At 41.0% G+C, this 23639-nt stretch overlaps 1 protein-coding gene across 3 annotated transcripts in view; it reads left to right on the top strand.

Annotated features, from left to right (window-relative positions):
* Positions 1-22125, top strand: part of celf4 (CUGBP, Elav-like family member 4) — a 108793-nt gene extending 86668 nt beyond the window's left edge. Inside the window, exons 4-14 of one of the 3 annotated variants that reach the window (XM_061687412.1) lie at positions 6432-6560; positions 7395-7474; positions 7911-8051; positions 9753-9891; positions 10293-10445; positions 12543-12653; positions 13694-13756; positions 14138-14215; positions 17643-17786; positions 18846-19032; positions 21039-22125. In XM_061687412.1, the coding sequence (XP_061543396.1) occupies positions 6432-6560; positions 7395-7474; positions 7911-8051; positions 9753-9891; positions 10293-10445; positions 12543-12653; positions 13694-13756; positions 14138-14215; positions 17643-17786; positions 18846-18973 (1166 nt within the window). In that variant the 3' untranslated portion in view covers positions 18974-19032; positions 21039-22125. Of the gene's footprint in view, positions 1-6431; positions 6561-7394; positions 7475-7910; positions 8052-9752; positions 9892-10292; positions 10446-12542; positions 12654-13693; positions 13757-14134; positions 14216-17642; positions 17787-18845; positions 19033-21038 lie in introns of all 3 variants that reach the window. The other 2 variants (XM_061687413.1, XM_061687411.1) reach the window with 2 other exon arrangements.
* Positions 22126-23639: the final 1514 nt, after the last annotated feature.

The following is a 23639-nucleotide window of genomic DNA, read 5'->3' as shown; positions in this document are numbered from 1 at the left end:
TCTGACCCCCCAAACATGCTGCCTGTGCATATCAGCCTCACCATTATTTGTCCCATTACACAATGGCCTGTACCTCAACGCAGGCTGACAGCCTGGCCAGACCCTCTAGAATTCAGAACGCATTATGTAAACAGAGCTTGTCCTCGCCAGTGTTGGCCAGCGTGGCCTTCAGCTCCTCAGTCTGAGTTTTATCATATGCAAGGATGCATGCACAAGCACAGACATACAGTACATACATGTACACGCACACACGTCTTGTTATGCTTGGATGAGGGGGGACAGGTCATTTCTCTTTGGACTTTAATGGCGCTGTCTCCAAATCCCATTAAAAATATTGTATTTTTGCATCAAGCCAATGAACTTGATTTGGTATTTGGTGACATTTTCTACATCTGGAAATGGAGCGACTTGCACTTGATATCAAACAAGAGCAGACAGCTTTCAGAATTTGCAGTTGTTGCAGATAAATTATTTAATGTAGAACAAAACACGGAGACAAATTTGAAGAATTAGAGCATGCGATGGATTGGAAAAACAATGTTGGACATAGTCTACTATTTCGTTTGTTGCTTCTCTAAATCGAAGACTGATGGAGCAGAAGAGTCGCTGCTACACTTTTGTTTTAAGTCTTCCCCAACTGCTCATCTTCACCCCCCCCCCCCCCCTTCTCTCCACCCCCACCCCGAGACCTCTTATTTCCCTTATTTGTCTTGTTTGTTACTCTATATCACAGAGTTTTCATCTCAGGGAGTATTGCAGTCCTACACATTCACAATCAAGAGTCATCAAATAGCAACAATATATAATAACGAACACGTATAATAAACGTGTTCGTATTGATAATAGGCACCATTTTGCATCTGAAATATAGACGTGTGCAGGTATAAAGTAAGGAATGGAAAGAAGGCAATTGAAGATGTCATATTGTAGCTTGTGTTATGTAGATTAAACACTTTTATGGCTGTTTGGTGATATTTGCAATGCTCCTACTGAGTGTAACAAAGAAGGAAATAAATGAGAGTTTTTGTCATGCCTAACTGTGTGGGTGTGCTCCAAAGAGAGAGCTTTGCATCGAGACTCTTAAGTCTTCATGCTGTATATTGATTTGCTCTCCGGCCAAATATGTGTGCGTAAATGTGTGTGAGCGTGTGTTAACAGCCCTTTCCCAAAGAAAGATGTAATGTTTATTGGTGCCTTCCCTAGGGAACTGACGGCTTTGGCCATCAGTGGATATGCGTGTGTGTGATGTGTGTTGTGTTGTGTGTGTGTGGGCGGGGGGGGAGACAATTTCAGGATATGTGTGGATAGGTCCTGCACCTCCGATGCGCACCCGCTCTTGTAAACACCCCCCGTCCCCACAACCTCCCCCCGGTGCAAGGCCAGAGCTCAGATTAGTCTTGTTGACTCGGCAAGGACACCCTGTCAGGCACAGGCTGTGGGGAACGGACCGTGAGCACGTTGGCGCGCACACACACACCTACACGCACGTTCATTTGCAGGGCATACTCAGAGGCAATTGCACCAAGGCTCATTAATTTCCCAACATATACATCAATTTCCACAAAGCTCAGATTCGAGAATGTCACGTTAGAACAGACTGCCTAACACACAACCCATCTGCTGTTGTTGTGTACTAACACACTTTCGTCGTCTGCCTCAAACACTCATTCATTGGCTCAATCACCTCGTTTGTTTACATCCTGCCAAAGACAAAACACAATAATCATATTTCATTTGTCTAACAACAAATCAATACAAGTTTTTTTTTTCTGAGATGTCTTTAGTTCTGTCAAATGGGTATTTTACCCCAATTATACAACCACAATTCCAATGAAGTTGGGACATTGTGTTAAACATAAATAAAAACAGAATACAATGATTTGCAAATCATGTTCGAACTATATTTAATTAACGCTACAAAGACAAGATGGCGGCACGGTGGACGACTGGTTAGAGAAAAAGCGTCTGCATCACAGTTCTGAGGACCGGGGTTCAATACCCAGCCACACCTGTGTGGAGTTTGCATGTTCTCCCCGTGCCTGTGTGAGTTTTCTCCGGGCACTCCGGTGTCCTCCCACATCCCAAAAACATGCGTGGTAGGTTAATTGACAACTCTAAATTGCCCGTAGGTGTGAATGTGAGTGCGAATGGTTGTTTGTTTGTAGGTGCCCTGCGATTGGCTGGCAACCAGTTCAGGGTGTACCCCGCCTCCTGCCCAATGATAGCTGGGATAGGCTCCAGCACGCCCGCGACCCTAGTGAGGAAAAGCAGCTCAGAAAACGGATGGATGGATGGACAAAGACAAGATATTTAATGTTCAAACTGAAAAACGTTATTGTTTTCAACAAATAATCATTAACAGTCTGGGGTCTCCGTTGTCATATTTTACGCTTCATAATGCGTCACACATTTTCAAATGGAGACAGGTCTGAACTGCAAGCAAACCAGTCTAGTACCCGCACTCTGTTACTACAAAGCCACACTGTTGTAACACGTGCAGAATGTGGTTTGGCATTGTCTTGCTGAAATAAGCATGGGCGTCCATGTAAAAGACATTGCTTGGATGGCAGCATATGTTTCTCCAAAACCTGTAAGTACCTTTCAGCATTAATGGTGCCTTCACAGATCTGTAAGTTACCCATGCCATTGGCACTAACAAAGCCCCATACCATCACAGATGCTGGCTTTTGAACTTTGCGTCCATAACAGTCCAGATGGTTCCTTTCCTCTTTGGCCTGGAGGACACGACGTCCACAATTTCCAAAAACAATTTGAAATATGGACTCGTCAGACCACAGAACACTTTTCCACTTTTCATCAGTCCATCTTAGATGAGCTCGGGCCCAGAGAAGCCGGCGGCGTTTCTGGGTGTTGTTGATAAATGGCTTTTGCTTTGCATAGTACAGTTTCAAGTTGCACTTACGGATGTAGCACCGAACTGTATTTACTGACATTGGTTTTCTGTAGTGTTCCTGAGCCCAGGTGGTAATATCCTTTACACATTGATGTCGGTTATTGATGCTGTGCCGCCAGAGGGATCGGAGGTCACGGGCATTCAATGTTGGTTTTCGTCCTTGCCGCTTACATATAGTGATTTCTCCAGATTCTTTGAACCTTTTGATGATATTATGGACCGTAGATGACGAAAATCCCTAAATTCCTTGCAATTGTACGTTACGGAACATTGTCCTTAAACTGTTCGACTATTTTCTTACACACTTGCTCACATAGGTGAACCTCGCCCCATCTTTGCTTGTGAAGGACTGAGCAATTCAGGGACGCTCCTTTTATACCCAATCATGGCATCCACCTGTTCCCAATTAGCCTGTTCACCTGTGGGATGTTCCAAACTGGTGCTTGATGAGCATTCCTCAACTTTCTCAGTCTTCTTTGCCACCTGTCCCAGCGTTTTTGGAACGTGTTGCAGCCATAAAATTCCAAGTTAATGATTATTTTCTAAAAACAATAAAGTTGATCAGTTTGAACATTAAATATCTTGTCTTTGTAGTGTATTCAATTAAATATTGGTTGAACATGATTTGCAAATCATTGTATTCTGTTTGTAGTTATGTTTAACACAACGTCCTAACTTCATTGGAATTGGGGTTGGAGAAGAAAAATCAACAACGTGCCTTTGGTAGTGTATTATCAAACAAGTAACTTCTACTGTGAAGATGTTGGACCTTTTACAAAGGTTTTGCATATATTGTTATGTCCATAAGTGATGCCTTTGTCTCCCAGTGCAATTTGACCTCTCATTTATAGCAAACAGGGGCTAGCATCCTGTCTATGCACGTTTGACAACCATAATGTGTTGCTCAATATAAATTATTCCCCAGAAATGCAAATTTGGAATGTAACTGGAAATTCAATTAAATGTTAATCACATCCTGACCTGTGGACAAACACATCTGGTCATCCTAATGCCTATGCATGGAGCATTTATACTCTTACAGCTGTTTTGTGTTTAAAGCATGCTGCCTACCTTCTATTTGGTACAACCTCATCATTGATTTGGTGACATCACAACTTCTACATGCAGCAGGCAGCTGTTTTCAGCGAGAGTGACCCCATTGTGCATAAAACCTGACCAGATGGAATAATTTCTTTTTAACACTCTTGACACTTGGCAGCACAAAAACTTAATGTTCTACAAAGGAGGTTGAACAAATGTGTGTCAGGAAGCAATACCAAATACAAAGTGATATCGTCGGATTCATAAGAAGGCAATGGATGTATCACCAAAGGTAATGCTGCCGCCCAAATTTGCATAGTGAATGAATAAGATGTAAAATGATCACTCAAGAGAATGAATAAGTTGCATGCTACTTCCCACATGAACCTGACGGTTTTGTGACGGTTTGACACATCGGCAAATCATGTGCATCAGAGAGAAAGAAAGAAAGAAAGAAAGAAAGAAAGAAAGAAAGAAAGAAACAAAGAAAGAAAGAAAGAAAGAAAGAAAGAAAGAAAGAAAGAGAAAGAAGGAAAGTATGAAAGGTCTGTTCACAATTATGTCATCGTGTCAGTTGAAATTTTCTGTATCAAAAGTACGAGTGGTATCGGTACTCAGGATTGGTGAGTACTCAAGAGTGAATACTCGCACTGGTATGGCTCTGAAAAAAAGTGGTATCGAACATCCCTAGTGACAACCAATCAGTGGAATGTATTGTGTTTATTTCCCCATTACACGAGTGAACCACACTGCACTCGTGTGACTGGTACCCCAACAGAGGGATTCTGATGAGTGAGACAGTTTGGGTCAGATACTTTTTGACCCTTAAAAACAAACTCAATTAAACTGAACTGAACAGGCTGAACATTTCAGCCACCGTGAGCACATGTTCCCTACAATTTCAAATGAAGTGCTTCTAAATTCATGAAAGTATATTCTTTATGGTGACATCATCATAGAATTGGAACAAAACATATTCTAGAGCAGTGTTTCTTAACCTTGTTGGAGGTTCAGAACCTCGCCAGTTTCATCTGGAGTTCACGGAACCCTTCCTAATTTGAAAAATAAAATATCGTTTACTTCAAACTCAAAACAGGTATATATTTTATTGTCTGTGTCAATTCTCAGTCATCCAGGTCATGTGCAAAATGAACCACCCATCAGCTGCACACAAAGTCATTGTGGTAAAAGAATAAAACCAACAAAACCAGACTTTCACACAAAAAAAAAAAAAAAAATTCATCCATCCGTCCATTTTCTGTACCGTTTATCCTCACTGGGGTCACGGGCGTGCTGGAGACTATCCCAGCTATCTTCGGATGCGAGGCGGGGTACACCCTGAAATGGTCGCCAGCCAATCGCAGGGCACATACAAACAAACAACAATTCGCACCCACATTCACACCTACGGGCAATTTAAAGTCTTCAGTCAACCTACCATGCATGTTTTTGGGACGTGGGAGGAAACCGGAGTGCCCGGAGAAAATCCACGCAGGCACGGACGGGGAGAGCATGCAAACGCCACACAGGCGGGGCCGGGATTTCAATTCAATGAAAATTTACTCTAAGTGAATGGGAATTTTGCTGTTGCCATTCCCCTTGTAAGTGCCACTCTCATGTCAGAGGAACGGACTTCGTCGTGAAAATTCACAACAAAATCTGTTCCTTTTCTTTATGTTATTTCTACAATCCTCTAAAAGGGTTCATAGGTAAGAGTAAATTTTTTGGGCTCTTTTTTCAATTATTGGATGCGCTGTCTGACGCCACAGCAACTCAAGTGTATCATTAAAACTTTGTTAAATAAAGATAGTTTAAAAAAAGAACAAAGCATTTCAACTCGAGGCGCAGCGCCGCAATGGTAAACGCCCACTTTGAAGCACGGCATTCAAAATGCAGTGTAAAAAGGCTTTTACGGATACATGCAAGCACGCACACACGGTGTGTGTCAAGTCCTCCGTTGAACCTCAGCGACTGCCTCACCGAACCCCTGGGGTTCGATCAAACCCAAGTTAAGAACTACTGTTCTAGAGAATACAGAGGGCTCTATTTTAGTTGGTGGTGCATCTGCTGTGGAGCGCAAAAAAACTGGCATATCTCGATTTTCATGCAAGAGCACAGCTTGCTGCGCATGTTTGCCAGTTTTCTGACAAGCTGGGTTTACCTGGTACGAAGAGGGTCTGTCCTTCCACTTGTACTCAGCACATGTGACAATCTGGTGGCAGAAAGTTGGTCAACTGACGCCTGCTGGGACCACATCTAGATACGACGCAGTAGGTAGACGGCTGATCTCACGCGATTTTGATTAACTTGCTCGGTGCTGTAAACACACCCACAGTGGTGCTGCTCTACAAAATTATCAACACCAGACTGACCCGCCTCTGACGCACAGTTTACGCCGTTCACGAAAACAGGGCCTAGTGAGTCTAAAAGTAGATCTCTGAGCCCTTGATTATAAATAATTCCTTCTCCCTTTTAGAAGACAGAAAGCTCTTTGTGGGCATGCTCAACAAGCAACAGTCCGAAGATGACGTGCGACGCCTTTTCGAGTCCTTCGGCGGCATCGAGGAGTGCACCATCCTGCGAGGTCCTGACGGCAACAGCAAAGGTGAGTTTCTAGCTATTTATGACATTGGGTCGTCAGCAGAGTTGTGTCACAGGCTACTGCACAGAAATGATTTGGGCTTTCACAGTTGGTGACTTTGCAAAGTTCTCCTCAACCACCCTATGTTGAGTCACGTCAAAGCAAAGTTATTTGTCAATGAGAGGTCACAAATGAATGCTGTAGATTCCATAAATTCCAAAAGTAGACGTCAATCGAAAGCTTTGTCCACAGGGTATAAGATAGAAAAGAAACTCATTTTAAATGAACCCAATTAACCTTATAAGTCAACCTACATGGGGAAAAAGACAAACTAAGTCAACCTCATTATAAGCCATCAAGCCTCCTATCATGCCAGTGAAATGGCCTTTCATAGTGTTGTCACAGTGCTTGAAGTTATCATTGGGCTTAGCAGCCAACACTGTGGCCTGTCGATAACTAAGCCTGATGATTACAGTGGGCTTGATCGTTCTGATGCCTCCATGAAGCTCCATTAACAAGACTCCGTCAGCCAGCGTACTCAGCTAAATGGGCTTTAGCTCAATAATTACTGGCAACTTGATCATTCAAATTCATCAACAGGCCTTGTCAATATTAAGCGAAGTCCCATTGCTGTGGCATTTTAAGCCCCATCAGAGGATCTCAAAGTTGTTAATGATGTCAAAGTGCCGTGTTTACCCTGCCTATTGAGTGCAATTCAACTTGGAGCCTCCTCTGCAAAGAGAGCTTTGTCCATCAGAAGCATTACTTGTGACTAGTGAGCTTCCTCAGTAACATTGCATGATGTTTGTCCTCCGCTCCTTCTATTTAACATGCTCATTGTCTTCTCTTTCTCTTTAGGCTGCGCATTTGTAAAATACTCGTCTCATGCCGAAGCTCAGGCGGCCATCAGTGCACTACACGGCAGCCAGACAATGCCTGTGAGTAGCTATGCGTGAGAGCGTGTAGATTTATGTGAGTGACAAGAGTCACCGCAGAGGTGAATCGCAACAAGCTTAATTACCTCCTAAAAGTTATAAAGTTATACTTTTGTAATCCCTCTGTTGGAAGAGTGTCCCCTGCCTTTGACCCATGACAACTAAATCAGGGGAAAAGTAAAGCTTTGAAGCTGGTTGGCTTGGCAGTGCAAAGTTAATTCTTGTAACAGCAACATAGACTCTCTTTTCCATTTACTCACTACTTTTCACATGGTTTTGTGCTGTTGCGCATGGGAGGAGTAAAATATACTGTATGCTTTGTGTACAACAGGGGACACGAGGTGATGTCATGCGTCCATCTGTACACGCTAACCTACTGTCTGGTGTGTGTGTGTGTTTATGTGTGTGTGTGTGTGTGTGTGTGTGTGTAAATGCGCAGGGTGCCTCATCCAGTCTGGTGGTAAAGTTCGCAGACACGGATAAGGAGCGCACCATTCGCCGCATGCAGCAGATGGCTGGTCAGATGGGCATCTTCAACCCTATGGCCCTGCAGTTTGGAGCCTACGGAGCCTACGCTCAGGCAAGGCCCTCCAAAGCATATTTTGGAAACACATTATTTAGGGGCTGTTTACATGGCATCATTTTTGGCTGAAAAAAATGTCTGGCTGTAGAGCCTAAATGAGAAAATATTGGAACGAGTGTGTCAAAGTGGATGTTTTTTAAACCAACACTGTTTTAAATACAGTATAAACTAAAAATCAAAAGTCCTTGTTTGTGCTGCTCTGGAAAATGAGTTTGACACTGAGTGTACATTTACTGACGACAAGGAATTGATGCCTAGATCATTGAGGTGTAATCATAAACTTAATCACGAATCCACAGAGACTGAATACTATACCAAACCCTTTGCCTTTTCGCAAGACAAATGATCAAACTCCAAGCACAGTTTTGTACTCGCTCAAAGATATGATGTAAACGTCTGGATACATAAGCTATATTATTCTGTTCACCTCTATTCTATGCTATATTGTTCTATTCTCTTGTGTACTGTACTGTAATACACTGTACTGTTCTATTGTAGTACAGTATGTACTGTACTATGCTATAATATACTATATGTGTACAGTATAGGTAATCCACAACTATATTATACTGTAGTGTTCTATTTTATTTAATTCTACACTATAATGTTTAATTCCTTACTATACTATATTCTACTATACTCTACTATCGTATATTGTGATATACTGTAATATACTGTACAATGTACAATTCTCTACTATATTATACTATACTGTTGTACTCTATTCTTGTAAATTCTACACTATGCTGTTCAATTTCTTACTATACTATACTATACTATACTATTTTCTATACTACACTATAGTAGACTAGACTAGACTGCTGAGATGACTTAAAAGATTACATTTATCCCATTGTTTTAACATTAGGAGTGACTTTATGCCAAGTGTGAACCGTTGCAACAAAAACCTTTTTCAATCTGGGTCCCTGAAAAATTGTTATCCTGCCCTTCAACTCAGTAATGCCTAGATCAGACTACAGGATTTTAGCCCTGGTATTGGCCTGATTAGCTGTTGCAGGCAATTTCCCAGATCAGGCCCGACATATTTTATCGGGAAAGACAAAACTTCTTGTATTGTAACATAATCCACGACCAACAATTTGGCCTCACCATAGCCCTATGACACCAAAATGAAAAGTCTCGCATGTTTGATTTTTTGGATATCTTCCTGCTAGTGTGACACATCGGCGACAAGTCTCCAACAGCACACCTTGCCGTCGACCAATAGGATTGCGTATTGTGACCAGCGCTTGGTCCCCCTTGCTTGCCGTTGTTAACATATTTGGGTGCCGTTGCCAACATTTATTCCCTCGCACGAGCCAATGTTTAGCGAAGCTTTGCTTTAGCGCATGACTGGACAGAAAGCCAGCGTGTTTACATACAAACGTTAGTGCTGGCAGTAGCTTGCTAGCGTACATAACATTGTGTTGCCTGCTTGCGAGCCGTATTGCATTAAAAGTACTTGAACACACCTCTAGCTCTTCTTGAATGGACAGCCCACTCCCGAGAACCGGTGACATGTAGTGTCGCTACTGCCTGACCGAGATACGGCAAGAATTTATGGCAGTAGTCTGACATAGTGCAACCATGAAAGACCACATTTGTCTTGTAGTCTGCTCCAGGGATAACATATCCATGTCCTTCTAAACTGATATTCATTTTCAAGTCATTTTATTTAGAATCTCCTCCTCCCTATAGGTGCAACAACAGGCGGCATTGATGGCATCTGTAGGCCAGGGCGGCTACCTCAGTCCGATGGCTGCCTTTGCTGCTGCCCAGATGCAGCACATGGCCACCATCAATGGCCTCCCCGGAGCACCACTCACGCCCACGTCAGGTAACAGCGGTAAAAGCAATATCTATAATTTAATCTATTCTAGCTAAAATATGTGACATGGTTTAAAAATTGATACAGCTACAATGCAGAATCTAGTGAATAATGAACACAGAGTTCCAACATGACTTCCTCGAGTTGAACACACCACAGTTTTGTGAGATGATTGCAATGCTCGATTACATTTGATCTGCATCCACTTGTGTCACTCAAAGGATTATAGAGAGATAGGAAATCAGCCTTGACATTTAATGTCTTCACTGGACCACTGGACCGCCCCCTCTGACATTTGCAAGAGTTACTTGGTGGCCAGTCAAAGTAAAACTTTCCATAATGTCTCTGGGGGGAAATATGGACAATTACTCTCTGTTACCCTCTCTGATTTTACTCCTTCCTTGTTGCAGGCGGTAGCACTCCTCCAGGCATCAGTGCCCCCACAGTGACCAGCATCCCTTCCCCCATTAGTGTCAATGGTTTTACTGGCATGCCGCCCCCTCAAGCAAATGGACAGCCACCCGCAGAGGCCGTCTTCACCAATGGGATACACCATTACCCTGGTAAATCCATAGTAAACCCCCTTTTTTCATGCAAAACTCTAAGCACTATGTTACATTCAAACTTGACCATTTTCCAACATAACAATCTAAAGTTCTAAAGAGCAGCAACCCATGCTTCATCCATGATGGACATGATGCGCAAATGCTTCACTGAAAATGTTACTTTCTGTCGTAATTTCAAGGCAGTTTCATTTAGTGCACTGATTCTCAAAGTGTGCTACTGGTACCACGAGTGGTATGCGGCAAACCTCTAGTGGTATGTGAATAATCAATCCCTATGTGCAGTTCAGTTAGTTGTATTTAACTGTTTAGTAAAATAGATTTGCATTTAATCTTTAAGAACTGATCTTTATTTAGGTACAATTTTTGTTTAACATTTTATTTGAATCATTATTTAAGTTTTGGTTTTAATTTGCCTATATTTAGGCGCAATGGTAATGTTCAAACTGTGCATAGTGTTACAGTGGCTTACAATAATATTAGCTATACTGTTTCGAAACAAAACCTTTGTCTTGTTTTTGATGAACATATAATCCTACTATGCTACTGTATAATTTTGGCCATGAAGGTGATACTTGGTGTTAAAAAAACTTGGTTTAATTGGAGAGTATTAATTTTCTCAAGCAATCACACTATTTTCACAACGGGGGAAAAAGTAATATTTTCTACTCTGACATTTGAAACAACATCGTATTGAGCTATGATTTAGACCTACTCAGAAAGAAAGCACATTTATTACAAGGGAAATATAAATGCAGTGGATGGAAGTTTGCCTTGATAAGCGCTTAGGAAGTTGTGATCGTGTTATCCCAATTTCTTAATGTTTAACAATGTAGGAAATTAATCTGTCAAGTCATTCTTTTACTAAATAGAGTGCAATGCTCTTTATACAAAAAAAGTAAATGATTGAGGATACAGAGTCAACATTCAATAACTCATCCAGTTACATTATATGCTCTCAACAATGTTATGTTGAGCTACAATGTTGACTTACTTGAGTATGAACATTATTAGAAAAATAAGTAAATAAGTAGTAATAACCACTCTCTGTGGTATTACTGCAGGAAGTTAGTCTTTATACATGAGCTGCAACATTATGCTGAGTTATGATGCAAATATCCTCAGGGTGAATTCTATTCATTGCAGTGAGGGGCAACGTACACACAGCTGTTAATATTTTGCCATAATTTCAATGCAGTTGGCGAGTTGCGTTCAAGGCATATTATTTTCTTTACATTCATACATTTTTAAAAATGTACATTTTCTACTACGTAGAGTACAGTTCTACTCAATTCTTAAGCAGAAACTATGAGGATTTGAGTAATTCCAATTAACATAATGAAAATATATTCTCTCTATGCACCGGAAGCATTGCTTTGTTGACCTATGAAGCAGACTATGTCAGAAGAAAGGACATTAATTGCAACAAGGATAATAAGCAGCCAATATTTTTTGCACAACTTAAAAGCAGTTAAGGGGATATTATATGGCCACATTATTTTCATAACATTCTCAAATAAAAAATATTTTCCCAAAAATTCCAAACGTTGTAGAGGGTCGACTAAATTATGTATATTACTTTTCAGCCAAAATCCTACAAAATTCAAGTGGGAACAGGATCAACTACCATACTCTCAAACATACAAGGCAAAATGAATTTCTTTATCATCACTGTCCAATAAAGATAATTTAGGCCTACTGTATCTCCAAATGTTGTGAGATTTAACTGATACATTCATAGCAATGAATTCCCTCTATGTTCCTGATAAAAAAATACATAATAATGCCTATCAGCGACATACATATATGCCTTATAAACAGCTGTGTTTAGCCATGATTTATATTTACTCAGAGGAAAACACATTTGTCACAACAGGACAATGAGCGTTCAACTGGCTTACATAATATGTGAGGAGCACATTCGGCATGTAGAGTCCCAAAGCAGAAAAAATGAGGAAATCCATGTCTAGCAAAGGTGCTTTGGGGATGCTGGAGCAAAAGTATGCATTTGTGTCACATGATGTGGTTTGTACCTCACTTGGTTGAGGAAAGAGACTATTATATTGTATTATTATTTTTTTGTTTTTGTCTCCCTAGTTTTGCAAGAAGTGGTTTTTCGGGAGGACTCTGAGAAAAATGGCCTGGGTGTAGCTCCAAGGAGTTGTTTTGGAGTTCAGGGTGGCTGTTTTCTTTCTTCTCTATCTGAAGGTAGTGTTCTTATTCTTATCTAATGTGTATCTTCTCCACCCCTTCATTCTTTGGTGTTAACATTGGTGTTGTATCGGTGGTGTATGGTTTTTTTTTGCAGTGTTTTTAGCATGTTTATAATTCCCTTTCTTCTACAGATAGTCTTATACAATAATAAATGGGAGCAGCTCATTAGGATTTAACAGAATACATAGCTGGAAAATGTAGCCATACCTTGACACTAAAAATAGGGATCCACACAAACACATAATATAGCACATTCTTATATATATATATATATATGTACAGCTCTGGGGGAAAAAACTAAAAAAACGCTGCAAATTATCTTTAATTTTACTATGTTTGAATAACTGTGATTGGCTGACGACCAGTCAAGTGGTACATGAAGTGGATGGACGTTTCAGTACACTGAACAATTTCTTTTTATTCTACAACCTATATAGACAACATAACTCTCAAACCCAAATACAAATATTTGGGTTGGTGAGTATTTATTTGCAGGAAATGAAAAATGGTCAAAATACCAAAAAAAGTCCATGATTATACAGTTACCTCAATATTCTTCAGAGATGTACAGAATGCATATACATTATATTGTGAATAATATATAATGTATAAACCATTTACTATAAGATAGCCTCATAGAATAGTGGTACATTTGCTTGAAATGATGAATGAATGCTTCAGGAAACTTTCTTTCCAAACATTTGGCAACCTTTCCTTCTTTTGAGGAAACAATTGAGCTAGTGCCCAATGGGAGAGGTCTGCACCTCACACTGAGAACTAACCTCTTCGCCTCTCATGTCTATTCCCTCCATTTCCTCACATTGTAACCCCGCTCCCGCCCACTGTTATTATATATTACTCTCGCCTTCCTCTGTGCCCCCTCCTCCTCCCCTCCATTTACATTCCTGCTCCGTCTCACTGCTGCTTTGTCTGTATTGTTCCTCTTTCTTTACCTTGGTGCACACCCACTCCTCCATCCATCCATGCTGCCCTCCACATCCTTCTTCATCTCTTCATGTTCTCTTATGGAGCAGCTCAAAGTCCCACTGCAGCTGATCCTCTCCAGCAGGCTTACACGGGAGTCCAGCAGTATGCAGGTGTGTGAACGTTTGTGTGTGTGTGTGTGTGTATGTGTGTGCATGTGTGTGTGTGTCCGTGTATTTGCGGGAGGGAAGAAGGGAAGGAGATAAAGATATTTCATTGTTTGCATTTGCATTTTGGAATTTTCACCATGTAACCAAAAGTGTCACGCCTGTACAACATCAATTTATTCTCTGCTTTTTATGGCATGTCTGTGAGTGTGAAACATGTACACTCTATTGTCTGTTATCTGATCGATTGCCTGCTGTTCCCCGGTGTATATCATGTTGTTTGCATGTGTGTGCGTGTGCCTATGTGTGTAGCACTGTGCTCTCGTCCCAGCTGTTATCTGATCAGTGTGTGTGTGTGCGTGTGTTTGTGTGTGTGTGCCTCAGCAGCCTACCCCGCTGCATACGGACAGATCAGCCAGGCCTTTCCCCACCCTTCAACCATCATCCCACAGCAGCAACGAGAAGGTAAAAGATGCAATATTTGGGTTACCAGTCAAACATTTAAATCTGTTTGACTGTTTGTCAATTTTGGCTCATAAACCTTTATAAATACATATTTGGAAGAAGCTCAGGAAAGACTCAACACAGTATTTATTGAAGACGTTTTCCAGTTGTGGGGGAGTGTTTATGAGAGCAGCGTCGGCATACATGAGCAGTATCCCTCGCATTGTGACACCAACACTTGCTTCTGTGTTCACAGTGAGGGGTGAAATGCAGAGGTCATATTGCATTTATGCGTATATGCCACTTCGTGACATTTTAAAATTGAAAATAGAGATGATTATAGGCTGTAAGTTAATTGACTATATCTATCCTACAAGTGTTTGCTAGCTGCAACAAGGGAGCGAGATCACATACAGGACTGTGGCCTTGCTGCCCTCTTGTGGAATGCAAACAAAACAATGCACCACCAAGTAGAAAAAAAAGATAATATTATAGATAAGATAATCATTGTTAATATTACATAGAGTTTTTTCCTACCTTCATTGCGTCAAGGCACATATATAAGAAAAATCTCAGCACACCACCAAAGATTGTAACAAAAAGGACATATACTAAAATAATGATGCTCTTGTCTCAATTAACACATAAATGTTACTTGTCCAGTGTGAAATGTGGGCCAGTGTAGTTGAACACAAGGCCCTTATTCTGTTATATGAGGCAACAGGTGGATACACAGGTTAATTGTACCGTCTGCTATGTCGTGGAAGAGCGATTATTTGTTCTGCTTGTCACTATACATCACTGGCATAGACAGATGATCAAAGATGCATGTAGGATAACAACTATTGAGCCGATTAAGTGAAATTGGATCATCCCCCCCAAGCGGAGAACAATAAAGGACTGGCTGACGACTTGAATACCTTCTACTACAGATTTGAAAAGGACACTTTCACTCCCCACACCCACCCAGCCACACCACCGATGCCCACCGTCACACCTCTGACTCCCACTTCTGCGTTGACCATTCACAAAGTCCCCAAGAAACCTGCAATTTCAGGACTGAGTGACAACAGACCACTCATGCTGAAATCTGTGCTCATGAAGTCATTTGATTTCCTTGTGCTGGACCACCTCAAGAGCATCACATGACCCCTGCTGGATCCCTTGCAGTTTGCTTATCAAGCAAACAGGTCTGTGGATGACACAGTCAACATGGGACTGCATTTCACTTTGGAACAACTCGACGGCACACGGACCTACAGTACGTGAGGATCTTGTTCATGGACCACAGCTCTGCGTTCAACACCATCATCCCCGAACTACTCTCCTCCAAGCTTCTCCAGCTCAGCGTCTCGCCTGCCATCTGCTGGCAGATTAAAAGTTTGTTTCAGCTTCCTGATGGGCAGGACAACAGTGCCCCCCAAGGATGTGCCGTCTCTCCACTGCTCTTCTCTCTACATGAACAACTTCGCCTCAACACACCCGACTGTAAAACTCCTGAAGTTTGCAGACGACGTCACAGTCATCGGCCTCATCAAAGACGGTGACTAGTCTGCTTATCGACAAGAAGTGGAGCGGCTGGAGCTTTGGTGAACCCAACACAATCTGGAGCTGAACACGCTCAAGACGGTCAGAAGGATTATGGACTTCAGGAAACATCCTTCGCCACAGCTGCCCCTCACGCTGTCCAACTGCCTTGTGTCAACCGTCGAGACCTTTCAGTTCCTGGGAATTCTCAGGACCTGAAGTGGGAGACCAACATCTACTCCATCCTCAATAAGACCCAGCAGAGGATGTACTTCCTGCGGCTTTTGAGGAAGCACGGCCTGCCACAAGAGCTGTTGCCACAAGAGCAGTTCTACACAGCAGTCATCAAATCAGTCCTGTGTTCATCCATCAAAGTCTGGTTTGGTGCTGCCACAAAGAAGGACAAAATCAGACTGCAACGGACAGTCAAGGCTGCCGAAAGATCCATCAGTACCCACCTACCTTCTCTTGAGAACCTGGTCACCACCTATTCCAACTCATTCCCTCAGGTAGGTGCTATCGAACAATGCAAACTAAAACCAGCAGACATTCCAAAAGCTTCTTCCCTCTTGCCATTAACTTCTTAAACAGGTGACTTACAATTTCATTGCAACATGCTGCCAACTTTGCACATCTCTGTCGGGACACTTCTACATTATTTGTGCACTTACTTTTTTATCATGCTCCACTATTTGCATACTATTTTTGATTACTACTGGCCACTTATGTGTTTGAGGACTCTGCACCTTTTCCACATTCGTCACAGTACCAGATCATTGCACTATTAGTCACTTTAAATTGCTCTAAATTGCTTGAGGACGGCTTCATGATCACAATTGCCATTATATCAGCATCACCACACTAGTGGTACGCTTTCATTCCTCAATGACTCTCCATACTTGTGTTTTTTATGTCCTAAATGCATATTTTGTCATAGTGGCTGCTTGTCGTCAACTAGAGCGGCTCCAACTAGCAGAGACAAATTCCTTGTGTATCTTGAAACATACTGTACTTGGCCAATAAAGCTGATTCTGGTTCTGATTCAGGCACACCTGATAACCATTCAACCCAAAGTTGGGTTCAAAATTTTGCAAAAAAACACACTTGAAATCTCCCAGATGCATGTGGGAAAATGTGTCATGGGCCAATGAATTTTTTATATTACAAAATCCAGGCAGTTGAACTGGGGTGTGTCGACTTTTTATCTCCATTGTATGTTCAATTATTTCCCAATGTTTTTGTACATCTGTAATTGTTAAATCAATTTTGTATTCAAACTCTATATGTACTTTGCAGTGGTGTAGAAGTGTTAATATTTCAAACAGCTAACTAGCGTAAAATCGCTTTCAAAGTTTTCAGTACGATGCAGTGTAAGCGACAACCGCAATAATATAGCAACATACACAAATTCCTCTCTCAAAACTGAGCGTTATTATTAGGGATGTTTGTGTGATGTGAGACCACGTTTTTAGCGGCCGATACCAGTGCAAGTATTCGCTCTTGAGTACTCACCGATACTGAGTACCGATTCCAATAGTACTTTTGATACATACAATTTCAATTAACACAATGACAGATAATTGTATACCTAAGGTGTCAAACCATCGCAGTGTAGCAGCAACCACTGGCGAGGAGGACTTATTCGAAGCCAGTGTTGGTGGCTGGTATTGGGAGCCCTCACGAGTATCCAATACCATAAAATAAGGTCGGTATCGACCCGATATCGATACCTGGTATCGGTATTCGCCCATCTCTAATTGTTATCTTTGTCAAGGCTGACTGTTTATTAAGTGGTTGTATTGGATTTCATTAGATGCACTGTACCTAAAGAAGTGTCCAGTCAATGTATATCAATTATTTTTCATTTCCTGCCTTTGTCTCTCCCTACACCTGTCTCTGTCTCTCTGTTTCCCATGTACAGGGCCAGAGGGTTGCAACCTGTTCATCTACCACCTCCCTCAGGAGTTTGGGGATGGCGAACTGATGCAGATGTTCCTGCCATTCGGTAATGTCATCTCCTCCAAAGTGTTTGTGGATCGAGCGACAAACCAAAGTAAATGCTTTGGTGGGTAAAAATTAACAGAACCAGAAGATTATTGATTATTTATTCTGATTATTCTTTTTTACTAATCACCTTCTTTACTGCAGCCCCTTGCTAACCTCCCAGCACCTCCCTGTTTCAAACCAAATGAAAATAAGAGAGACTTATGTTGAGTTGTGCAACAACTGGTGACTTATTTGATTACTTTACATTTCTATCTGAAATTATTCAACTCTGCCTTACTTTGTGACGGACGGCAGCTTGGCTGCTATGTTAGCTGTGCCAGAGCCAGTCCGAATTTCAAATAACATGCTATGATTATGAATTATTATTGGATAGTGACTGAGTGTTTAATAGAGATTTGTTAAGGTAACCCTTGAATGAACACATCAGTGCCTAATGAGCAACACGCACTAACATTGGGTACACGCACAATCTACTGACATCTATTTCGAAAGCGGTGTCAAGGATACTGCCTTGACAAAGAGAATCATGCTCAGTTTTGATTGTCAGATAAGTATCAATTTAACGACATGTTGATGGTTGTGTTTATAATATTTTGCTGACCTTATTTAGCTTCTTGAGACGATAAAAACTGAGCATGATTGACTTTTCAAAAGAAAAATGTTTGATACAGCTGTTGGATTAGCTCTCATTTAGATTGCACAGGTCTACCTAATGAAGTGTCCAGTCTGTGTATTGGAAAATATGAACACACAGCTTTAATTGGAGATATTACACAAGTGGAAGCCCAAACATTTGATTGAAATACAGCACAACTGTGTCGATGTTTTGGTTTTAAACTCCATCACTTCATATTGTGATATTGGTACATGCTACTCTCTTATTAATGTGATCCTGTTGTTGTTGGATTTTGTTGTTGTTGTTGTTCTATTATTATTGTAATATATTTTACTCCTTATAGCATTATGCGAATATTATGGTATTGATTTGTAACATGCACAGATGTCTTCCTACAGCTACTACTCAACTAAAGTGCTTCATCAATGAATCTCATACTCACATTTTTGTTAGCATTCTTCATCTAACCTCAAATTAACCTGTGCCCCTCTCTTTCCCTAGGCTTTGTGAGCTTCGATAACCCAGGCAGTGCCCAAGCTGCCATCCAGTCAATGAACGGCTTCCAAATCGGCATGAAAAGACTCAAGGTGCAGCTGAAGAGGCCAAAGGATGCAAACCGCCCCTACTAGCCCCGGCCCCAGCCAGCCGCTGCCATCCATGGCGGCCGGGGTAGCTGTCACCACACCGGGTAAGACAGGTCAGACCCAAGCTCACAGGGGAAGCATTTGTGGTCACACTTGTTTGATGGGTGATTAACCGGGCCACTGCATACTCAGCTGACGCACATCATATTGACGGATGCTCAAATGGCAAGCCTGTTTATGAAAGTGCCTGATGTGGTTTCACTAACCTTTTAGAAATGCCACAAAACATTTGCAGATGCCTAATAAAAAGCAAATCATCTGCAAATTGCTTGTAAAGAACATCGATGTAGCATCACTGAGAGTTCAAGCAGCCGTTTTTTAAATGTTAATTTCCCCATCGTCATTTGGACTGATGACTGTGTAAGTTATAGAAGTCCCCTGATAAGCTACATCCGGCAGCTGTATGGGTACATGAGAAAGCACCACACCTGCACAAAGTGAATGAAAGTATTGATACAAATCCCTTCATTCAATCAGGAGTGGATCTAATACCCTCAGTTCCCTGTAAAATCTTAATTCTTTATCTTATCAAGACATGTTGGACAAGTCTATGCTTCTAACTTTGTGGAAAGGTCCTTTTCTGTTCCTGCATGACTGCGCCCCACCCTGAAAACACATAAGACAACAATGTCAAAAGCGCAAAGGTCTTACTACTTTTAATGGAATTTTTCAGTCACAGACATTATGCAAAATAAAATTGAGACAATGTATGTCTGCATGAAGAGTGCTGCTTGTTGTGACGGCCATGTAAGACAACCAGTGACTTCATGAACAATGAATGAGATCCCAGTCAAAAGTGATGTAGCGTATTTCAGATCATGTGCAAGAATGCTGAACCAAAAGAGGAATGTGCGACGGCAGAATGCAACAACGCATGTCAATAGAGGTAATGAAAGCCCAGATGATTTATACAATATTTTTTTCCTCAAAGAAAATAGGACTCCTGCTCACCTGAAGGCCCTCAGATCTCACCTTTCGTCCTTTTGGCTGAATGGACAAAGCATCCAACAAAGCTCTCCATGTTCTCTTTTGTATTCTATTCACTTCCTGTAGGTGATAATGTCCACGTGACTCAATACTTTTGTCCATATAGTGTACCACATGCATTGAGCTTGATGCTTAACCAGACACCTGCTGTGTGTGAGATGTCATTCTTATGTCATCAAACAGTGCTTTCTGACATTTGGTACAACATTTCAGAGTCCCCCAGTGTGTTACACTGTAGGTAACAGATAGTCCTTACATAAATGCTTCAGCGTGTTGTAGAGAGAAGGGATTGCCTCCAAAGAAAAAGGCATTTATTACTCCGAAGGCGAGTAATTGTGCCGTTCCTCTTTGTCTCCTCCCTTCATCTGCATGATGGAGAGTTCAAACTGTGTCGTTCATTTACTGCTGATGACTTAATTCAAGGGCAACTTATCACCCACTCACAAACTAACTGATCCATGTAAAGACCGTGTCCCGAGGCAAAGCACTGCAAGAGAAATAGGGCAAATTCATGTGAATGCGCCACCATTCCTTCCCATCCACAAAAATATTCCATATAAGCTGTCAAGCTTGGACAATTTATAATGCTGTTGACATTTTAACAGATAAAGCTTTTTGTCATTCTGAGCTTCACTTATGAGTATGTCCAAATAGTCCAAAGCACAGTTTTTCCTTGAGAGCCCAAAGCAGAAGCAAATATGAACTCATTGGTATAATTTGCTTTTCAAAATTATATAAGACATTATGAAATAATAATAGAATGTTTGTTGATATAAAGGTTCCCAGTCTTTGTGCTCAGCTACTTGAAGGACGTGCTATGTCCTAACATACTGTATGCCTGTATGTTCATTTTATTCTTGAAAATTATCAGTACTGTATCACACAGTATTAAGATAAGAATTAAGCTTAAACCACTTCTGCCTTTAACTCAAATTATTCACAAGGCAGGGTAATATTCACCTTATTGGGGGGTCAGTATTAAGTAGAATGGATCACTATTAAATTATTGTGAAGATCATCAAATTTTACTGATGTAAAATGTTCTGTCTATTGTGTTTTCCAGGTTTTGTAGAGCTGAATTATATGTTGACTATTTGCTACCCGCTGTAGAATGCAAACTCAACATCTGGAACACTGAGGCTGCTTCAGAAGGAGAGGACATCAAGACAGAGAGAAAGCTGTCAGAGTCTTGGAAAATTCCTTTTGGATGTACTAAAAACTTTGGAACACAGTGAGAATTTGTACCAACTTGGTTTGCCCTTGGACCTTTTCTTCTGCACATACAGTATATATATATATATATATATATATATATATATATATATATATATATATATATACACACATACACATACACACACACATTCTTTCACTCAGAACCCTGCTTGAATGACAGCTACCTTTTTTGAACCACAATAACTTTTACTTGAACAATGACGGGGGAGAAAGTAAAAGACAAAAAAAACACTTTCAATGATCAACCCCGATGAACTATTAAAGGGAACAATGGCTGTCAAAAGTCTAACGAGAACAAAACAAACTTTTTCAAAACTGAACAGAGGATTGTTGAAGGACATGTTTTTTGTCTGGTATGTGTTTGGGCCAGTTGACTTGATACACAAAGAAACAAATTCCAGAATAGAGACCGGAAGTAAGGAATGTGATATTATCAGGACACAAATTGGCTTGGATTTGGAATGACTGTCTTTAGCTTCGGAGTGCCTGTCCGTTTCCAGGGGATACCATTGCCAAGGAGAACCATAGCAACGGTCTCCAGGGAGTCTTACCTGTCATTCCTTAGTTGTTTTAGGGACCAAAAGACCAAACATTTTTTTATTGCTGAGGACTTGTAGCTCTAATATACTTGGACCACTGCATCTCTATCAGTCAGTGTCAACTGGCTCAAGAGTTGTACCAAAAAGAAGTGTACATTTCCTATATATATATATATATATACATATATATATGTGTGTGTGTGTGTGTGAGTGTGTGTGTGTGTGTGTACACACACAGCACGTGTGTGTATATACATATATATTGCTGATATGCTTTGGAATACAGGCAAAACTATTTCCGATGACCAAATTGGGTCTCTCACTTTGTTAGTTTACAAGCACTTAAAATGTTTATTTTTTGTTCTACTCATTTTGTCTTGGGGGGGGGTGGGGGGGTGGAGAATGCATGGGAGGGGCTGCTCCGCATCACAGCCTTACAGTATCTTTTTTAACTTAACATCCTAACCTCATAGATAGTGTAACATCAGAAACCTTTGATCTATACGAACTTGTTTATATTTGCAGTACATATATATGTATAACAAGCGTTCAAGAAAATGTATTCATATATACACGGCATATATGGATAAACAGATATTAATCATAAGCAAATACATATGTACTTATATGCACATATTTGTTATATGTGTGTCTGTATATAGAACAGCTACTGACTATGTTGAGGTGTAATTTTGATTAATTTTGGGGTGGGGGAGATTTTAGCTGGAGTTTGAAAAATTGCTCTGCTTGGGATGAATCGCAAATCTGGCAGCTCCCAAAAACTGCAGGCATTCCTTTTTGTGATTACCTACAGTATATGCTGACACACAGTACGCAGCACTGCTAAAGGATACGTGTGTGGGAATGCACATGATGGTGTAAATATTGTCTGAAAATGCAAAAAGCCACATTTCAGTAGCAGGCTTCCAGAAAAATCAGGCTGAAGTATCTTAGAGGAAAAGAACAATTATCTTTGACTCGATTCCAAACATATCCTTTATGCTTTGCACGGACGCGCGCACGCACACACACACACACACACACACACACCACATCTACACACAAAGCTTCTCTTTGAAACTTGAACCAAAATGAATATGTCTCGCAACCTTTGCTCTCTCCTGCATTCAGTAAAAAGTGCATGTAGCGTACGGGCTGTCACCATGTCAGGGTGTGCCTTGTCACCTGCAGAATCTGCCATCAAACACTGTGCTCTCTCCAAAATGAAACGAATACAAATCACACACACTTCTGCAAGCAGCCAGCGCACTACTATGATGTCAAAACTCCGACCAGATCCATATCAGTGCTCAGCTGTGTAGAGGTTCAATGCATGTCCACAGTTGGTCTATCGATGTCTTTCAACTTTTACAATGTATGTACCGTCTACTCACACATTATTATTATAAAAGTGGGCATTATCAACCCTGCGAGCACAGCTACGAACTATCAAAGCTGCAGTCAAGGCACCTGTGACGAAGTCAATATTATTAGTGTGAGTTTGTAAGTGTAGGCAATAAATGACTATCAGCAGTTAGTCATTGACAATTATTGGCATGAAGCATATCCTTTAGATAGAGCAGGGGTCTCCAACAGATATGTCCCAAGCTACCAGTAGATCGTCACCCGCTTCTGAATTGTTGTACTTTTATAGCTAATCGGTTCGCATCTATTCTGCCATGGTTGACCATAAAATGATACAGATTGTCAAACACCATTAATCCAATTTGTGCCATTGAGGTGATGGGGCCGAAAGAGCTCTTTTTTTGCCACAGATAGATGGCAAAATAAAGCAACTGTTTAAAAGACAATGTCTGGTATGTGCTTTTCAAATATCTGCATATTCCGCCTTCAAAGCACTGTTGTCAATAAATGATTTTTTTTTTGAA

The sequence above is a fragment of the Phycodurus eques genome, chromosome 10, assembly GCF_024500275.1.
Source record: "Phycodurus eques isolate BA_2022a chromosome 10, UOR_Pequ_1.1, whole genome shotgun sequence".
Classification (NCBI taxonomy): domain Eukaryota; kingdom Metazoa; phylum Chordata; class Actinopteri; order Syngnathiformes; family Syngnathidae; genus Phycodurus; species Phycodurus eques.
Note: the sequence above shows the minus strand (reverse complement) of the source record. Positions and strands in the feature narration are given on the sequence as shown.